This window comes from Bos javanicus, chromosome 3 (genome assembly GCF_032452875.1).
Source record: "Bos javanicus breed banteng chromosome 3, ARS-OSU_banteng_1.0, whole genome shotgun sequence".
NCBI lineage: Eukaryota > Metazoa > Chordata > Mammalia > Artiodactyla > Bovidae > Bos > Bos javanicus.
In genome coordinates, this window is record NC_083870.1 from 95852975 (window position 1) to 95869202 (window position 16228).

Sequence of the window (16228 nt, forward strand, 5' to 3'; positions counted from 1 at the left end):
TAACATATTCCTTACAAATTTAAGAACCCATCCTGAACCCTCCTCCCTCCTCCCTCCCCATACCATCCCTCTGGGTCGTCCCAGTGCACCAGCCCCAAGCATCCAGCATCGTGCATTGAACCTGGACTGGCATCTCGTTTCATAAAAAATAATTACTTTATCATCATAAAAGTGATAGCATTTCTAGAATTTCTATAACAAATCATTATTAATCATGTTCATTCTCAAAAGGACTAGCTACCTCAGGCAGGAGTTTAAAGAACTCTAGAATCAGTAAATTAGAAAGGCATGGCCATCTAGGAGAGCCTGTAACTCTCAAATCTTGGTAAGAGTTACCTAGAATGCTTGTTAGAACATATACTGTTGGGTCCTAGCATTTCCAGTGTACTAGGCCTTAGGTGGATTCCCTGGAGTTTCATTTCTAATAGTTTCCAGGTGATACTAATACTATTTGTATTAGTATCAGGCACCACACACTGAGAGTCACAAATGCAGAAAAATGATTGTTCCCCTTTGTAGTGTTGTTGTTGTTTATAACTTCAACTTCTATAACTTCACAATTTCTCAACCTTTTTTGCCCCCCAAAAGTCTTAAAATTTAGCATCTTTTCTATTTGTGAAACATACTTAACCTTGGCCATTTATAAACATTTTCTTCACTCTTTACAAGTTCTCTTTTCTTAAAATCCAGGCTTACCCTTTAACTAAAGATAGATATATATATATATGTTAGTCACTTAGTCATGTCTGACTCGTTGTGACCACATGGACTATAGCCCTTCAGGGTCCTCTATCCATGGAATTCCCCAGGCAAGAACACTAAATATATATATATATATATATGTGTGTGTGTGTGTGTGTGTGTGTGTATATATAAAGATATGAATTAATTTTAATAACTTTATGACCATTAGTTCGTTTATTTTATGACCTACCACTGCAATTTTTGTATCGTTTTCACCCACACCAAACTTTTAGAATAGGATATTATGAGTATAACCATGTTGAAAGTGTTAAATCTTATCCATGATAGTTTATCAGGCTGGATAAAATCCATCTAACTATATGCATTCAAACTAGTTTCCATATTTGATTAGCTTTATTGTCATCATTCCCAGTAATTGCTTAAGATGCCAGTTGTCAGACTTCTTTATAGACAAGTAAGAAGTGAAATAAGTTTTAAAGTATGTTACAAAGCAAAACTTAGTTACAGTTGTTGGAATGAAGAATTCAGCTACAGCCAAAAAAATGTTTTAATAGAACAAAATGCAGTCCAAAGCCTGATTGAAAGCCACCAATTTTATAGTTTTCTTCAAACAATATCTTCATTGTTTTCTGGAAAGATGGTATTTGAGAAAAAGAAATGTCTTGAGTTACTTTTTTTATGAGGAAAGAATTGCTGAGTCTCTTAAATGGTTAATGAGAAGAAGTAATAGTTAAACACTTGGAGCATTGATTTCTGATTTGAATTCTCCAACACAGGCCAGCCCTGAGGGAAGAGGGGAAAAAAGCCTGCTAATTAACATTTGATTACTGATGCCACCTTCTCATTCCCCTTGCACCATCCGGTTTCAAGTGTTTTTGTTCAAGAAGTATTTTTAGGAGGATTTTAACTTGCATCATAGTAAAACAGATCCATGTGCAACTGCATCGAGTGTACAGTATATTAAAAAAAAAAAGAAAAAAGTCCTTAGATATGAAGTATATGTTCAAAACCCAGTCTGGATCAGAAGTGATTGGTTTCCTATTGTAAGCCTTTCTGAGCACCAGTGATTGCTAAGAAACTGGAACTAAGCCTAGTCTGTGTGTCTTATTTTAATCACACACAGATACTTATTTGTTTGGTGCAGTTATTATTTAGCAAACTCAACTGGAACATCATTTGATGGTGTGAATTACTTGCAGTTCAGATTTTGATACTTTTAACATTTGAATAAGCTTAGGTTCTAATATTCCCAACGGTCTTTCTCTTCTAAGATTGATAAGAGGAGATAAATGTATGTAGTTTCAGGGTGCTTTTTTGTAAGGGCTGTCATTTGTCAAGGTATTCTTAATTCAGAAAATCTAGAAACTAAAGTGCTAACAAACTGATAACTGTTCTAAGCCCATGGCAATTCAATATTTTGTATGTTACTTTTTGCTATTTTAAACTATTTGATATGTGAAAATTCATAGGCCAGATTTCAAAATTTTTTAAATGCTGAAATAAATTAATAGAACTTTTTGTATCACTCCGCTTTTAGTATTCTGGCAACACTTAGCCTGTTTGGTTGATGAAATAATTATTTGGGAAACTAGTATGTAAGTAAACCAGTAAGCTTTACTTTTAAATGAGATCTCTTGAGGGGAAAATATATTGAGTCTTTTCTTTAAAAAAAAAAAAAAAAACTAAGACTTTTTAGTATAATTAAAAGCAAAAACTAAGACTTTTCTTTATTCAAGAAAAAAATTCACTTAAAATGTTTATTATATGTCTGGATTTCTTAACTGAAATTATTTGCTGTTTTCCTTTTTGATGTGTTGAATTTATTAACTCTTTACTATTTTTCTTTCATTTTCTAGCCTTAATGGTTTTAAACTTTCCCTCTTTACTTGCATATCTTAAATGTACTTAGCTCTTCTTTTCCTGTACCTAGGATTAACTCCAGTCTTTTCCAAAAAATCAAATAATTTTAGAGCTTAGAAAGTTAGCAATGAGCTCATTTTGTTCTCTTCTAATATTGAATAAACTGGTCTCAGTTTCTACCAGTTGGTACCACAATAACAGCTGGGTAGAATTGGGACTAGAAATTTAGTTTTCTGTCTCGTATTATGCCACAGTAACTCAAATTTTGTGACTTTTGTGTAACATTATCAGAATCTTCTTTAACGTGAATAATACCTGAATGAAATTTAAACTTCCTTAAAATATTTTTCAGTAGTGTGTCCAATGTAAAGTTCACAACATTTTGCTATAAAATATAGCTGACAAAGTTGTCTACCAGTTTTTATGTTTTTCAGTTTGAATAGATGCAAATGGGTCATTTAAGGCTAATCTAAAACCTCAACCTCAAAATCTAGCCTTTAGAAGAGGAACTGTCTAAGAAATTCTGATAAAATTTAACCAAAGTATAAAACTGTTTAAAAATGTATGGAACTCAAAGCTTTGTGGGATATGAATGTCTTTATATAATTATATATTGAGCAGGTTGTAATAAAGTAGTCTTTTTTCCCAGTGCTGTGTGTATCACTGAAGTTTCCACAGTGAGGAAATATGAAGTTTGAAGTGGAGATCATTGCTTATATTATTTATTATATATAAATAAATGTTTATTAACAGTGAAAAACAAATAATAAGGAAATGAATCAATACTGCATTAATTCTGTACTATTTCAGGGTAATCTGATTCAAATATGTTTTTCTTAGTCACAAACAACTGAAGGCAGAGAAATGAAACTGTTCTTTTAGAAAATCTGGAAAATAAGCTCTGGAAAATCTGTTGTCAATCTAGAACCTTGGATCCAAATACAGTATAGTTTGTAACATAATTTTAATGTTCAGCTGGTAATCAAAGCTTTCATTAAGTTTTTTCAGAACTAATTGAAACATTTATGTAGTTTAGCAGCCTAAAATCTCATAGATTTAGAGCTTAATGCATAACAAGAATTGAAAAGATTATGAAGATTCAGAATGATCTTGAGCCAAAGCTGATCAAAGAAAGTATGTAAGACAAAAGGGCCCTTAGGAAATGTTACCCTGTGAAGTGCCACTTGTCCTTAACTGGAATTTAACACAAATCTCTAAAGATGAAACTCCAGCAGGAGTAGCACAGTAATGGCAGCTGAGCATGCCAGCTACAGCAACTTAGTCTGTGTGTGTGTTCTTTCTGCGTCTCTGAAGAGCTCTTAAATCTCTCAAATCAATCAATCTCAACCTTCCCCCGTCTCCCGCCCTTCACTTCTCCCCTTGCCTTAAGTCTTTGCTTTCTCCTTCCTCCATTCCTTCATCCTTCTCTCTCTGAGAAAACTCTGTCCTGCATTTGATTCATGATGACCTTAAATCCATCTGCGTCGTTTTATAATTAGGTATATTTTGTCCTTCAGCTTTCCTAGAATACTAATTTTTTAAAAGAACAATTTTTATTTTGTATATATTTCTGATTTTTTCTTTCCTGCAGGAATGTCACTGAAAATTTAAAGCCATCAATAAAGACAAAAGAATATTTTTATCTATATTTATAAAACCATCACTCATTTTGTACCTTTGCTATCTTATCATTTGTCTTTCTTCCATATACTGGTAAAATCTTCCTATGATTTTAGCACTGATAAACATGAAATTATTTTCGAAAAACTAATTTGTTTTCAGGTATATTGTTTAGTGATTATGGTTTAGCACAAGATTCTTTTGGCTTAATTTCAGAAACACTGTGAACTTAACTTTTCCATTGAAACAGTCAAACATTAGCCTAATATGCTTTATGTTGTACCCTCTCAGCCAAGTTCTTTCTGCATTAACCAGTTTGTTCTATGACAAGTTGCTTAACAGATGTCATTCTGGGGAGAACAATGAAGCCAAATACTTGTGCAATGGCTAACATTACTCTAACTTTGATCACTTTTGTTCAGCACATCAGTCTGGCGTTGTGCTTTATACCAACATAACACTATAGCCAGAACATGCTTTTCAGGCTTAGAATAGCAAAGGAATGTTATTCATTCAGTGCAGTTACAGATGAGTTAATGAAAGAAGAAAAATACTGTTTATTTCATAATACCGTATTGTTATGTTTTGGAATTAAGATGGAATTTAAGGAATTCCACTCCAGAGTTACTCGTTTATATATTCAACTCATAGTATTTGTGTATATTCTCCAATGCAGAGGTAGCCTTGCCACCTTTCCAACAGATGTAAATATTTGCCCTGCCTTCCCCTCCGCCTTCCAAGAATAACTGCTGACCCTTGGTGTCTCTAGACAACATAATTAAAACTAACTCTAAGAAAGGAATTTTTTGACTTGTGGCTTAAAGTTTCCTCATACTCCCATCTTCTGTCCTCTCCCTTTCTTTTATTAATAAACAATAATAATAATACTTTGGCTTTATGGAACACCTTTCCTCTTAAGAGCACTAATGTTTAAGCATGACAGAATAGTCTTAGCTAGTGCAGGTGGTAAGAGGTTAGTCCAGTTGCATTTTGTTAAATTGTTGGGTTAATAATGACTAGCGAAAATGTCCAAACTTGATATGACTGACCATAAACAAAATACTGCATGGTAGACTGGCCATTGCTAAGAATCTTGGGGGAAAAAGCTGTTCGTTTGAATTGAGTGGGGATCAAGCCATGCCCCCAAGCTTCACAGTTCTCATTTACTAAGTCTTTTTTTCACAGGTGTATATTAGAGATAAAAATAGATTGAGTTCCAGGTTTTGTTTTGTTTCTTTCTTTCCCCAGTGAATATATTTCTCCATTTCACTGGAAGTGTAACTTAGATATGCTTATGTATAATAAACAGTAATGTGATACAGCAATGCTGTAATTGGACAACGTGATATTTCAGCCTTCTGCGTTTTAAAAACATGAATGAACGCTGCTTCTTTTCCACATGGAAATCGTATTATAGAATGTCTTATGTGCAACATTTCAAAATTAGTTTCACTGTTACAATATGTTAATCTCAGAATTTACATGAAGAGTTAGCTAAGATGGATGATCTAGTCATTTTAATGATTTGATCATGTATTTGGAAATATGGAATGAAAGAGAATTTTTGTAACCTGTTTAGAGAAAAAAGCTAAAAAAGGATATGATAATTACTGAATAAGAGTTTAACCTTCCAGTACTTCATTCTGATAATTACTTGTGTCCTCTCCGTTAAAGTTAAAAAGTATTGGGAATTCCCTGGCGGTCTAGTGGTTAAGACTCCATGCTTTCATTGCTGTGGGTTCAGGTTCAATCCCTGGTGGAGAAGATCCCACAAGCTGTGTGGTATGGCTATAAATAGATAAGTAGTTTCAAAGTATAATATTAAATGTTGAAAAAAATAGTTTTCAACTTTTATCTTATTTAAAATAAAAACTATCAGTACTATATCTTCTTTGGGGGAAGGGCCTAAATAATATATTAATGGATAGCCCTCAGGTAATAATGGAGAAGGCAATGTACCCCACTCCAGTACTCTTGCTTGGAAAATCCCATGGACGGCGGAGCCTGGTAGGCTGTAGTCCATGGGGTCGCTAAGAGTCGGACACAACTGAGCGACTTCCCTTTCACTTTTCACTTGCATGCATTGGAGAAGGAAATGGCAACCCACTCCAGTGTTCTTGCCTAGAGAATCCCAGGGACGGGGGAGCCTGATGGGCTGCCGTCTCTGGGGTCGCACAGAGTTGGACACGACTGAAGCAACTTAGCAGCAGCAGCAGCAGCAGGTAATAAATATTTTCTTAAAATAGTTTCTAATTTGGGGTGATTTCAAAAAAATATACCCTGTACAGCTTTATTATTAAGTATTGTATCCTTGAAATGTACATAAAACAGTAAAGGAAACTCCAGGTTTTTCCTTTCACCCTGCTGGGAAAGAAACTACTACCCTTTTTTGACTGAAAAGAAACTTGAAGCCATCCAGGATTATAAAAATAATCAGCAAGGTGAGGTAGGAGAATATGGCTTGAACTGTTACTTCATTTAACCTTCATTGAGAATCTGCTTTTAAATTTGGTTTAGTTTTATTTAATAAAATTTTTTATGATTTGTGTTTTCCTAGTTTCAAATTCTTGTTTTAAATCTAGAAGAGAACAGAGGAAACACAGTGTATCCCATAAATTGACTAGCAGCTATCATAAGTCATGTGGAAACCCTATTTTAATTGTTTTATTTCTTTTTATAGGTAAAGAGAAATGTGTATGACCTCACGAGTATCCCTGTTCGCCATCAGTTATGGGAGGGCTGGCCAACTTCTGCCACAGATGACTCCGTAAGTGACAGTTGAATTGTCAGTTTTATGTCCTCCTCTCTCTTTTGTCATTTTCAGCCTAATTGGCCGTGATATTAAGTGGAAATCAAATGCTTTGTATCCATGGAAGTAATTTTTATAAATCATTTGCATTCACTTGCAGAACTAGTGTCATAAGCCAAATATATCAGCATTCTCTTGATGATGTTACAATATCAGTATCAGGAACTTTATGCTGCTTGATTTGACTTAAGTTTTTCCTTGATGAAAAAAATACAAATATTCAGATATTTCTAATGAAATGTTCCAAACACAAAAATTTTTTTCCTAAGTTACAGATACTTCAAAATCAATTTAATCATTTTATTTAATTTTATAACTGCATTTCCCATAGTTAGAGCTATACTTTAAAAAGTTAATTTTTATAGTTAATATTAATCACACTCTATTCTTAAACATACTCATAATTTTCACTGCCATAAAAAACTGAAAGAAAAGACCTAGTTTGTAATTTTTAATTATTATTACATCTACTCATAGTAATTTCCTATTGTAAATTTTGAAACCTTTCCTATCTCTGTCTTGTTTCCAGTGATTATTCTTTCCTAAGAGAGTAAATTTTATCATTGAGGAGGCCATTTGGCTACTTTTATCCACAGTCTTGATTGTTCTAACCAGTATTTTTAAGGAAAAAATTAGAATCTTTCAAGAATTTTGAAGTGAGTCTTATTTTTAAAATAAATAGGGCTAAAAAGATGCTAAGATTTTGTAAACATATTACAACAATAAATATCCAAATACATGATTATGGCTAAGAGTTTAATTATGTTTTCTTATGTTCTAAATATTACATTTGTCAGAATAATATTACATTTTGTCATAATAATAATTACCACTTCTCTCTTAGCACCACCATCATATACTTTAGTCTAAAGGAATTCTTTGTGGAAGACAGTAACATTTTAAAACAATTTGTTTATGTAGATGCTACTTGAGTCTAATTATTCCACAATCTAAATATTGTGCCTTTGGAAAATGCTTTGTGGATTATGAAACTTCAAAAATTACCAGAAATTAGCAAAACTTGTTTTTTAAGTGAACCCTTCAGAAAAAAATTATTTACATATAGGCACTTACACTTATTTATAAACTGTTAATTTTGACATTGACATTATAGTATGTCATTATAATTATTGATGATTGTCCATGGCTAAGTGGTAAGAATGTGGTTGTTGTTTTTAGTGTGTTTTTTTTCCTGTTTGAGAAATTTGATGGAAAATATGATACATTTATTTTTATAAAATAAAGAAACTAAGTATATAAATGATAGCTTTTTGTTTACCTGAGAAGATATGAAGAAACCAGAATGTTCTCAACATTGTCTAATAAACTGTTACAATTTATATCATTAATAGAAGAAAATTATTAAGATGGAGTGTGTCACTGAGTTTCAGATACCTCACTTATTTAAAGCATTGTAATGAAGATTAGCAATAATACAAATACTCTGTTCATAGTAGACAATAAATGGGAGTCAGTATTGTAACTTAATATTAACATAACTCAGAGAGTGATCATGGGCAAGAATTGACTGGTTTACATAAATGAAACGGTACCTGAGATTTGCTTCAAAATAACCTCTTGTGTTGGAAGAGTGAGTGGGGATATTCATAAATCCAAACTGATCATTGTTAAAGATAGTTAATGTGTATATTTGATTTTTTTATACTATACTCTCAAGTTTTGTATACATTTGAAAATTTCTGTAAGTTTAAAACAAAAAATAATTGTCTTCAAGATAATAAAGTCCAGAAATGTGGGACTTAATAGGGTTGGAAAAGTCAGTTGCTCATGGGCTCCATCTTTATGGACACCAAGCTGAAGTGGGCTTATCAGAGCAAGTTCCAAGAGCGATAGGCAAATCAGTGAAATGCAATATATTCCTCTGTAACATAGTACTTAATATATTTTAATTTTATTTATTTATTATTTTTGGCTATGCTGGGTCTTCGTTGCTATGCACTGGCTTTCTCTAGTTGTGATGAGCAGGGGCTACTCTCTAGTTGCGGTGCTCCGGCTTCTCATTGTAGAGGCTTCTCTTGTTGCAAAGCATGGCCTCTAAAGTGTGTGGGCTCAGTAGCTGTGGAGCACGGGCTTAGTTTCCTGCCCTGGATCCCCCGCTTTGGTAGGCAGATTTTTACCTCCTTTTACCACTGGACCATTCTTTTCCCGTCTGTGCTTTACTTGGTACTAGAAATCCAAGTAAAGAGGGAATGTCCATTAAGAAGCCTTATTCTTTCTGCCTCATTTTTCATATTTGCACCTAGTCCCAGAACCCGTGAAGTGATGCCTGCCTGTTCCTCCCCAGAGCATATGTTGCCACATTGGCAGGATGTTGCCTTGATCTGCATGATTTGATACAACAAAGATGTTTAAGGCCAGGCTGCTTTTAATCAGTGCCATAGCAGACCCACTAGCTCCAGTGCTTGAGTCTTGGCAAAAAATGCTTATAATTGTAGTCTTTTAAAGAAATCCTAGCCAAAGAAATGTCATGCAACCTTTCTTTCATTAGGACTATAAAAAACTCGTAAAGCTGGTGCCTGTAATCTATATTGTTGCAGGCGATGGTGTTTTTATACTTATTTAAATCACTCAAGTGGAGGCATCTGCTACAAAATAAGATCGTCCTCACAGCTTAGGGCATGAATTGGGTGCAGCTGAGAAATGTCAGCTGTGTAAACAGCCCGAAATGTGTTACCAACAAAAATATAATTAATTTCTTTCCAAGACAGTGTGCCATAACTGAATATTTAGGATGGTTTAACTTTCAGAGAAAGCACCTGAACATTTTCTTCCCAATGCCAGAGTAGAGGATTGGTTATAAAGGTCATTAAAGGTGAAATTAGTTTATACTTTTCCTGCTCAGTTGCAGAAATTTCTGTGGCTTTGAATATATAATAGTTTTAGATACCAGTGGCTTCTGTGAATTAATGGAAATATCTTAGATCAAGAAATTAATAGTTCGGGATGATGGAAATGTTCTAAAATTAGATTGTGATGATGACTGTACAACTCTGTAAATTTACTAAAAATCATAGAATTAAACATTTCAAAAAATTTTATGGCATGTAAATTACATCTCAGTAAAGCTATTTTTAAAGGATACTAGTGAAGAACTATATTAAAATATTTCTTGGTTTACATTTTTATGTTCCATGAGAAATACTTTGCAGTCTGCAGAAGGTGTTTTCTTCAATGTACTTCTCATTAACCTTTGACTTAACAAACAGGACAAAGAAAGACTTCTTATAATTAGATTCTTGTATAATCTTGAGTCTCTTACAAACGTGATAGACCAGTCTTTTGACATTTCCAACACTACTCAGTGAAGTTAACAATCATTTAAAGCATTGTTGCCCCATCTCCCTTCAGAGTTAAAATATTTTCTTTGCTTATAGTTGTACTCTAATGGGACATGGGATACTGTATGAATTGTCAATAACTCTTGTAGTTCCTTTTGCGCTCTTTCACCAGGGAAATAGGTATCTAAAGCTTCACCAGTAGGGGAATGTTTTCATGCTGTGACAGTTCAGCTGTGAGAACAAGGAGTTGTAAGTAGGCAAAATCTCATTTTATACTTTAACAGGACACTCTTGATTTCCAGAGAGTAGATATGATTTTAACTCTATGAATTATGTCAAGGCACCTTATTATAATGCAGACAATTTGAATATATATAGTTTTTAAAACTCCAGGTTTTAGTAATACTTATACAAAGAAAGAAAAATCCTTCAGTTTTTAATACTTTTTGTTGTGCTCCCCTCCTCTTTTTTCTTTAATAGTAATCATCTGTAGTTTCATCATTGGCTAAGCAATGTTAAATCAGAATTTGAGAAATTAGGAATTCTAGGACCAGAGGTCTTTAGGTATATGTTAGGACTCAGAAAACTACTTATTAAATATTAAATATTTTCACATTGAAAATGAGATCATTTATAAACAGAATAAACCTAGTGGCTTTTCTGTGAAATAACAATAAAACGAAAGTCACACACATGACTTATTCCTTTTTTATTATTATTAAAAAGAATTTGTGAATGAGGGAATGCTGTCTACTTTCATCCTTCTGATGGAGGCCATTTTCTCCTGTAACTTCTTCCTAATGATTTGTTTTTGGCAGGTGTCAAATTATAAACATTCCCCTTATACTGGATCCCCACCCTCCACTGTATAGCAGCTTCTGTCCCAGTACACACTCTGCCTATTACCACATACCTACCACACCATCAGCCTTACTTATTTATCTTCAGTGGCAACCCAGTATGTGCTGACTTATGTACAGATTTTTATGCTGTCATTCACAACCTTCATTCTTTAGTGTAAAACTGCCCTTCTGGGTTTTTTTCCCTTATGAGAATGAGTCATAGAGGAATCAGAGTGGGTGCAGGTGGACCAACTGAAGGCAACTGCAATGGCCAAAGCGAGAAGGGGTGGCAGTTCTCATCAGTTTGGTGCAATCGAGGCTAGGGAGAAGGCAGATTCTGGGATTGTTTGGGGAGGTCATTGCCTTGGCCTGGGCTTCATGGGTGAGGGAGGGGAGGAGGCAGGGTGTGTCCCACTAGCTCTCTGGCTCACGTGCCTGGGATGCCTGGCAAGAGCTGCTGGGGACAGAGTGACTGGAGAGAAATTGCTCAATAAATGTTTCTTGAATAAGTGATTGAATATGATACCACGTGTATCTCCACTTTAGCTAAATATTCATTTTGCTGTTCTTCTGATATACTTGGTTCTCTACTCCTGTATTTTATCATACTATTCCTTTTACCCACAATATCTTCAATAATTATTTCTTTTCTTCAAGACTTTTCCTTCAGAAACTTTGCCTGTATCCCATGTTACCATCTCCAACCTAGAAATTAGTTTCTATTTAAATTATTTTTATTTTTCCTTATTTTTGTTATTTTCATCCTTCATTCCCTCCCACCTGGCTCCATTACTTATCTGAGTGCAAATAACTTGATTAACCTCTCTGAGTCTCAGTCTATATAACCATAAACACAGATAATACTCCTACTCGAGTTTGTAAAACTTAGAGCCAGTAGTTACAAATATAGTTACTTCTTTATTTATTTTGAAGATTGAAGTAATCTGTACTAGATAATGTCTAATATATGGTTAATCTTTGGCTATTACTATTTTTTTCATCCATATATCTATTCATTCATTTGACATTCATGAAAAAAACTCTTTTACACCAGTAAACAAACTGGACCTTAAAGTTACAAGGATGAAGTCCTATTCCTCAGGGTTTGCAAAGTATAGTGTGAGACAGATATATAAACAGTGATGGTTGAAGTTTATGTAAATGCAAAACATAGAATCATATAAGAGGAAACAACTAATTTCTCTAGCAGATGGTGAAAAAATGGCTCCTCAGAAAAAGGAACCAAATACCCCTTAAGTTAAATTACACAAGTCTAAACTACATTTTAATTTGTATCCTGTGTTCCTCCCTTATGTAAATTCTAAAAATTGAGAGTAAGAACTGTTTTCCTTATTTTTGTATGCACTGCAGGATAAAGTGTATTGGGGTTTTTTTTTTAATATAGTGTTTTATACATTCACTCATCTGAGTTGTTCAGAGCTCCACCAAGTTGACATCAGATCAGATTAGATCAGTTGCTCAGTCGTGTCCGACTCTTTGCAACCCCATGAATCGCAGCACGCCAGGCCTCCCTGTTCATCACCAACTCCCGGAGTTCACGCAGACCCACGTCCATTGAGTCAGTGATGCCATCCAGCCATCTCATCCTCTGTCGTCGCCTACTCCTCTTGCCCCCAAGCCCTCCCAGCATCAAAGTCTTTTCCAATGAGTCAACTCTTCGCATGAGGTGGCCAAAGTACTGGAGTTTCAGCTTTAGCATCATTCCTTCCAAAGAAATCCCAGGGCTGATCTCCTTCAGAAGGGACTGGTTGGATCTCCTTGCAGTCCAAGGGACTCTCAAGAGTCTTCTCCAACACCTCAGTTCAAAAGCATCAATTCTTTGGTGCTCAGCCTTCTTCACAGTCCAACTCTCACATCCATACATGACCACAGGAAAAACCATAGCCTCGACTAGACAAACCTTTGTTGGCAAAGTAATGTCTCTGCTTTTGAATATGCTATCTAGGTTGGTCATAACTTTCCTTCCAAGGAGTAAGCGCCTTTTAATTTCATGGCTGCAGTCACCATCTGCAGTGATTTTGGAGCCCAGAAAAATAAAGTCTGACACTGTTTCCACTGTTTCCCCATCTATTTCCCATGAAGTGATGGAACCGGATGCCATGATCTTCGTTTTCTGAATATTGAGCTTTAAGCCAACTCTTTCACTCCCCATTTTCACCTTCATCAAGAGGCTTTTTAGTTCCTCTTCACTTTCTGCCATAAGGGTGGTGTCATTTGCATATCTGAGGTTATTGATATTTCTCCCGGCAATCTTGATTCCAGCTTGTGTTTCTTCCAGCCCAGCGTTTCTCATGATGTACTCTGCATATAAGTTAAATAAACAGGGTGACAATATACAGCCTTGACGTACTCCCTTTCCTATTTGGAACCAGTCTGTTGTTCCATGTCCAGTTCTAACTGTTGCTTCCTGACCTGCATACAAATTTCTCAAGAGGCAGATCAGGTGGCATCTGTGACAATAAACAACTAAATGATGAATTGATATGATATAGTGACTTTATAAACTGAGAATCAGGTTTATTTTCTTTCTAATAAAAATGATCAAAACTCAGTATTTCTTGGTAAGTAGACTAGCAAATTTAGAAGGTGAGGAGCCACTATACCAAGAGAATTTATATTAGCATGTGTTTAATTGTGTGTGTGCATGTGTGTGTGAGAGAAACAAGCAGACCAGTCCAAGTTCATCACATCCCTACATTGCTATCACTTGGATAAGTTGTTTATTGTATGACCTTCATTTTCCTCATCTGTAAAATGAAGATGACGTTAACACACTTGAAAGTCTGCTGTGAAGATTAAAGGGATTAACATAATAGTTTGAACTGTATGAAATTGCCATTTTTAAAGGACAAAATGTTGAATATTAGCCATTCTATATGGTTTTACCTATATGTAAAGCTTATATAATGCAGGATTTAGCAATTCAGCCCAAATCCTACTCTCTCTGTTTTTCCTGCATCGTAAGCAGATCTTTTACCATCTGAGCCACCAGGGAAGCCCCAAAATTGGTATAAAACATTATATTGGTTTGGATATACAGTGTAATGATTTGATATTAGTATACACTACAACAGAGAAGGCAATGGCACCCCACTCCAGTACTGTTGCCTGGAGAATCCCATGGATGGAGGAGCCTGGTGGGCTGCAGTCCATGGGGTCGCTAGGAATCGGACACGACTGAGCGACTTCGCTTTCACTTTTCACTTTCATGCATTGGAGAAGGAAGTGGCTACACACTCCAGTGTTCTTGCCTGGAGAATCTCAGGGACAGGGGAGCCTGGTGGCTGCCGTCTATGGGGTCACACAGAGTCGGACACGACTGAAGTGACTTAGCATAGCATAGCATAGCATACACTACAAAGTGATCACCATAATGTCTTGTTACCATCCATTACCATAAAATTGACCCCCCTTCACCCATTTCCCCCTCCACCCTCCGAACTCCTTTCCCTCAGGTAACCAGAAGACTGTTCTCTGTATCTATGCATTTTATTTTGTTTGTTCTTTTTTTTTTTTTTAGACTTCACATTAAGTGAAGCCATGCTATTTGTCTTTTTCTACCTGATTTATTTCTCTTAGCATAATACCCTTAAGGTCTATTTCATCTTGTCACAAATGGCCATATCTCCTTCTTTTTTATGGCTGAATAGTATTAGACACACACACACACACACACACACACACATACCACATCTTCTTTATCTAGTCACCAACTGATGGACAGTTATGTTACTTCCATATTTTGGCTATTGTAAATAATGCCACAATGAATGTAGGGTTGCATATGTCTTTTTTGAATAGTGTTTTCGTTTTCTTTGGATAAATACCCAGAAGTGGAAGAGCTGGACCATATGGTAGTTCTGTTTTTAATTTTTTGCAGAGCCTCCATTCTGTAGTGGCTGTACCAATTTACATTCCACCAGTAGTGCACAAGGGTTCCTTTTCTCCATATCCTTATCAACACTTGTATTTTTTTTGCCTTTTTGATAATCGCCATTGTAACAGGATGTAAAGTGATATCTCCTTGTGGTTTTGAATTGCATTTCCCTGAAGATTAATGTTGTTGAACAGCTTTTTATTTGCCTGTTGGCTATCTGTAGATCTTCTTTAGAAAAATGTCTGTTTGGATCCTCTGCCCATTTTTTAGTCAAATGTTGTTTTTTTTGTTTGTCTGTTTTTTTGCTGTTGAGTTGTGTGAGTTCTTACTATATCTTTGGTGTTGACTCCTTATTGGATATGTGATTTGCACATATTTTCTTCCATTCAGTAGATTCCCTTTTCATTTTGTTGATGGTTACCTTTGTTATAGAGAAACTTTTTAGTTTGATGTAGTCCCACTTTTTATTTTTGCATTTAGAGTCAGATCCAAAAATTCAACACCAAGATGAATGTAAATAATGTTTTATTGGAGCACAGTCACACCATTTGCTTTTGTATTGTATACAGCTGCTTTTACACTGTAACTAGTGGCAGGGATGTTTAATTGCAGCAAAGCTACATGGCTCACAAAGCCTAAAATATCTACTGTTTGACCCTTAACAGAAAAATTTTGCTAACCGGTGGTGTAATGTTTGGCATTGAGCAGGCATTCAACAAACATTGGCTCCTTTTCCCTTGAATAAGCATCTTCTTTATATCATATACGCATGCAGAATCAGAAGTATTCTTTGAGTAGCGTCAGGGTCATCTTATGCTATTTAAATTACTTTGTTAGCCTGTCCTAGGTCAGACAGATTCAGGAACTCTTTGGACATTTTCACTGGCTTTTTCTTTATTTGACAAGGTCATAGATAATGTTGCTTCTAACGGTGGTGAGACTCAGTAGCTTCAGAAGGTCCGCTGCCCTTGTCAACATATAGAGGCTTTTACAAATAACACAGGCAAAGACTAAACAGACAGAAAGAACAGGTTTAAAAGCAGTAGAAGAAAGTTTAAGTTTAAAAGGAGTAGAAAGTTGTAAAATAGACTATACCCTGAAGAGTGAGAGTGAGAAGTTCAGGAGGGTGGGTGAAGCACTCAAGGGACATATTTACTTGGTAAATATGAGGGAGAACACATGAAAGTGAGGCAGC

General features: G+C 35.2%; 1 protein-coding gene across 4 annotated transcripts in view; it reads left to right on the plus strand.

The window, feature by feature from the left end:
* The window catches only part of FAF1 (Fas associated factor 1), a 498425-nt gene that overhangs the window by 264577 nt on the left and 217620 nt on the right, over positions 1-16228 (plus strand). For 3 of the 4 annotated variants that reach the window (XM_061412021.1, XM_061412019.1, XM_061412023.1), the window contains exon 8: positions 6866-6952. The exons of the other annotated variant lie outside the window; for it this stretch is intronic. In XM_061412021.1, the coding sequence (XP_061268005.1) occupies positions 6866-6952 (87 nt within the window). The remainder of the gene's footprint in view (positions 1-6865; positions 6953-16228) is intronic. 4 annotated transcript variants of the gene reach the window in all.